This window comes from Myotis lucifugus, unplaced genomic scaffold (assembly GCF_000147115.1).
Source record: "Myotis lucifugus unplaced genomic scaffold, Myoluc2.0 scaffold_9452, whole genome shotgun sequence".
In the NCBI taxonomy this organism is placed as follows: Eukaryota; Metazoa; Chordata; class Mammalia; order Chiroptera; family Vespertilionidae; genus Myotis; species Myotis lucifugus.
The window spans coordinates 1-4,096 of NW_005880500.1; the positions used below are offsets into that span (position 1 = coordinate 1).

At 42.9% G+C, this 4,096-nt stretch overlaps 1 protein-coding gene across 1 annotated transcript; it reads right to left on the reverse strand.

The window, feature by feature from the left end:
- Positions 1-107: 107 nt before the first annotated feature.
- Positions 108-3,444, reverse strand: LOC102435637 (gastrula zinc finger protein XlCGF26.1-like; the record flags this gene model as incomplete). The annotated part of the gene is given in 2 exon segments (XM_014451222.2): positions 108-2,376; positions 3,321-3,444. Coding segments are annotated over 2 exon segments (1,863 nt in total), but the record flags the coding sequence as incomplete, so codon positions are not given.
- Positions 3,445-4,096: the final 652 nt, after the last annotated feature.

Sequence of the window (4,096 nt, forward strand, 5' to 3'; positions counted from 1 at the left end):
AATATCTGTTAACTCTATGATGATAGATCATAACTGTGCTTGACAATCATCCCTGGAATTGAATATAACCAAAATAATTAAAAGTACAAAAGAAAAACACCTGTACTAAAAGATCATAAACCAGACAGAGGACAGCAAGTGGTTCCCAGGTTGGGGAATCAACACCTGGAACAATTCATCACAGCATAATGTGAGAAGCACATATCCCTGAAAGAGGCAGCACTTCTTAGTTGAGGACGGGTGCCCTGGATGAACCCTGGGTCAGGTGCATTACCTCCACAGAGATAAAGGAATGAAGATCCTGTCAGGAGCTGGAATAATCATAATGTTCTCAAGCACAAGAGAGAACACAGAATACATTTCCCCTGAGCACACAAGGGTTGGGACTGATACACAGTCTTCAGGTGAGCCAGGTGGTAGAGGGGAAATCTCTTCAGCCACAAATCAATCGGGTAGAAGATCTGTGCATGTTACCATTGCAATGCACTCCTTCAAGCCTCAGTTGTATTGGAAACTTATGCGGAATCCAGTACAGTGTATGTCCCATTAAAAGGGTTTAAATTCCGGAAAATAGTTCCCAAATAGTGGCCTTCAGTGTTATTATTCAAGTGAATAAAATAAAACATTCTGTGCAAATTTAACACTTCTCTCCACTGTGACCTCTCAGATGTTTAATAAGACTAGATTTTTCTCAAAAACACTTCCCACATTCAGTACACTCATATGGCTTCTTTCCAGTGTGAACTCTCTGGTGTTTAATGAGTTTAATTCTTTCACTGAAGGACTTCTCACATTCAGTACACTGATATGGCTTCTCTGCAGTGTGAACTCTCAGATGGCTAATAAGGTTAGATTTTTGGCTAAGAGACTTCCCACATTCAGTACACTCATACGGCTTCTCTCCGGTGTGAACTCTCTGGTGTTTAATGAGTGTGCTCCTCACATGGAAGGATTTCCCACATTCAGTACATTCATATGGCTTCTCTCCAGTGTGAACTCTCTGGTGTTTAATGAGTGTACTTCTTTCACTGAAGAACTTTCCACATTCAGTACACTCATATGGCTTCTCTCCAGTGTGAACTCTCTGGTGTTTAATGAGTGTACTTCTTTCACTGAAGAACTTTCCACATTCAGTACATTCATATGGCTTCTCTCCAGTGTGAACTCTGAGATGTCTAATAAGGCTAGCTTTTTGGCTAAAAGACTTCCCACATTCAGTACACTCATGTGGGTTCTCTCCACTGTGAACTCTCAGATGTTTAATAAGCTTAGATTTTTCACAAAAAGACTTTCCACACTCAGTACACGCATATGGCTTCTCTCCAGTGTGAACTCTCAGATGATTAATAAGCTCAGATTTTTTGCGAAAAGACTTCCAACATTCAGTACACACATATGGCTTCTCTCCAGTGTGAACACTCTGGTGTTTAATGAGTGTACTTCTTTCACTGAAGAATTTTCCACATTCAGTACATTCATATGGCTTCTCTCCAGTGTGAACTCTGAGATGTCTAATAAGGTTAGATTTTTGGCTAAAAGACTTCCCACATTCAGTACACTCATATGGCTTCTCTCCAGCGTGAACTCTCTGGTGTTTAATGAGTGTACCTCTTTCACTGAAGGACTTTCCACATTCAGTACACTCATACGGCTTCTCTCCAGTGTGAACTCTGAGGTGTACAGTGAGGTGAGCCCTTCGATGAAAGGACTTCCCTCATTCACTACACAGATAGGGCTGTTCTCTAGGGTGAACTCTCTTATATCCAATGATGTTAAAGATTCGCCTAAAAACTTTCCTACATTTGTTACACTTATAAATCATTTCTCCAGAATATGCACCCTGACATTGAACAACTTTCAGGTTGTGGCTGGCAGCATTTTCACAGTCACCCCAGTGGTGATGACTTTTTTTATCAAGAAATTCCTGTGAAATCTCACTGCCAAAGGGTAGCTCCTCAGTTTTGAGAATGGCCTGGTGCTGGGGAAGCTCTGAGTTGCATTGCAAGTCTTCCCCAACCTCCCTGCTGGTTGAAGGCACCGAAGATAAGTAGACGCTGCACCTGCTCACATAGGATGCCCTGATCATAGCTTGTTTCCAGGGCACCTCCCCACATTCATTCCTCTGTTCCTGGTGAGGGTTTGCACTAAAATAGAAGTCTCCAAGACATGCATCAGTACAGAAGGCTTTCTGCTCAAAGTATGCTGCATGTGACCCAGTCAGGTGAAAAATATGTTGTAGCACAGAGAAACAGCGCTTACACAGATGGGTCTTCTGGGTGTCTGCAGCTTTCTTAGATGCCCTTACTTGTGACTCTCCTCGTATAGATACACTGTCATCACAACAGGCCTCCTCACCTTCCATTTTATGCCAACAACCTGAAAAGTGAGAAATGGTGAGGAAATGAATGTTGAATGTGGTGACAGGGGGAAGTCTGGTTACAAGAGTGTGTTACACACACAAATTGGTTCCATGCAATTGTCTGAAAATATGAGATGTGCAGAAAGGATTAACAAGAGGCTCTTGTGACTTTCTGGGCTAATGAAGATCACAAAATAGGAAGGCCTCAGCAGAAATATGACACAAACATGGCAAGCACCACATGGATTAGAATATGGATCTCCAGCTAATCTTTCAACTAACAAAATTCAGCACAGCTTGCCTGCTGGGGACTGGGACAAGCTGTGCAAGGTTTTGGCTCCATCTTATTCCAAGTAAAATTCAATAAAAGAGTAGCTGGTTTTGAGGATTACTTAGCATGTATGTGCATGTCATAACACATGTGCAAGTCAATGTTGCAGAATACTGTAGTGGCACCAATGCAGAGAAATAGGTGATGAAGAAGTGAGCAGTCAGCACTTGGCCAGAGCAACACAGCTTGCTATATTATTCAGGGAAGAAAATATAACAAAGAATTGAATGGGGGCCTTACAAGAACAGCCCATGGTTCATGTAAATAAAGACCATAACATGACACAAGCTGCCACAAAGAACCCTTACCTAGAGAAAGAGTGCAGAAGTTGAAGCCATGCATGCGGACACTGTAAGCCTCCCAAGAAGAGAAAGTGCAAGCTGGGACCCATTAAGCTCAATGCAAAACTCCTGACTCCCTAACACTTCTTGCACTTTTTGAGGTTACGGGTGTTAGTGATGTTCGTGGAGTCCTTTGCTCAGGGTTCCCCATCCAGCTCATCCCTGGGAGCCACAGCACGTTTGACAGGAAAGCGGGAAAAATTAGCAGAGGCAATGTTCTGGCTACGGCTGAGGAATAAAGGAAGAGAGGGCATCACCTCAGGACACTGGGAAAATGTGAAGGTCTTACCTACAGATGATACAAGGGCAAAAACTTCCTGCATCACATCGCAGTACAGAAGTCTCTGAGCCTCATCAAGGAGCCCCCACTCCTCCTGAGAGAAGGCAATGGCCACGTCCTCAAAATTTACATCCTGTCATAATGGGGACAGTACAGCCCATGATCAGATTCACTCCTAAGATTGTAAGTCTGTCATACTCGCCACCCTCCACACCCATCGCTCTTTTCACACTACACATCAGAGAAAATACCAGGTCTTCATCCCATGAAAGCCACTGTCTTCTTATTTTCCTGCTGATATTTTTCTTCCCACAACAACTAAGACAGTTGAGCAGATAGAAGATACCTGAGCTCTGGACCTCCCATGTATGCCACACTGCCTCTTATAATACAGTGGGAGTCAAAAGCATAGGCTAGAGAGGGATGTTGGCCATAGAGAGAGTGTGAGTGATTTGATACTGATCTTCTCAGGAAATAGCCTTAATGTCCCTACGATTGTTCCTCTAAGACACCAAAAACATGGCATCACAAATCACCCTCTTGACCCCAATCCCAGGGTGTTGAGGCCATCACTTTTCACAATCTACTGCACATAGTTCCTTGAGCAACACTTCTCTCACACAGCTTCATTCCCAGAGGCACAACTTCAAAGGTAATTCAAATATATTTTGGCATGTTTAAATTTTTTTCCTAATCACCATCTTTTCCAAAAATATAGTTCACCACCTCCATAATCTAGTTCTCTCTTTCCCTTCTTCCTTACCCATGCCAGTGGAGATTTACAA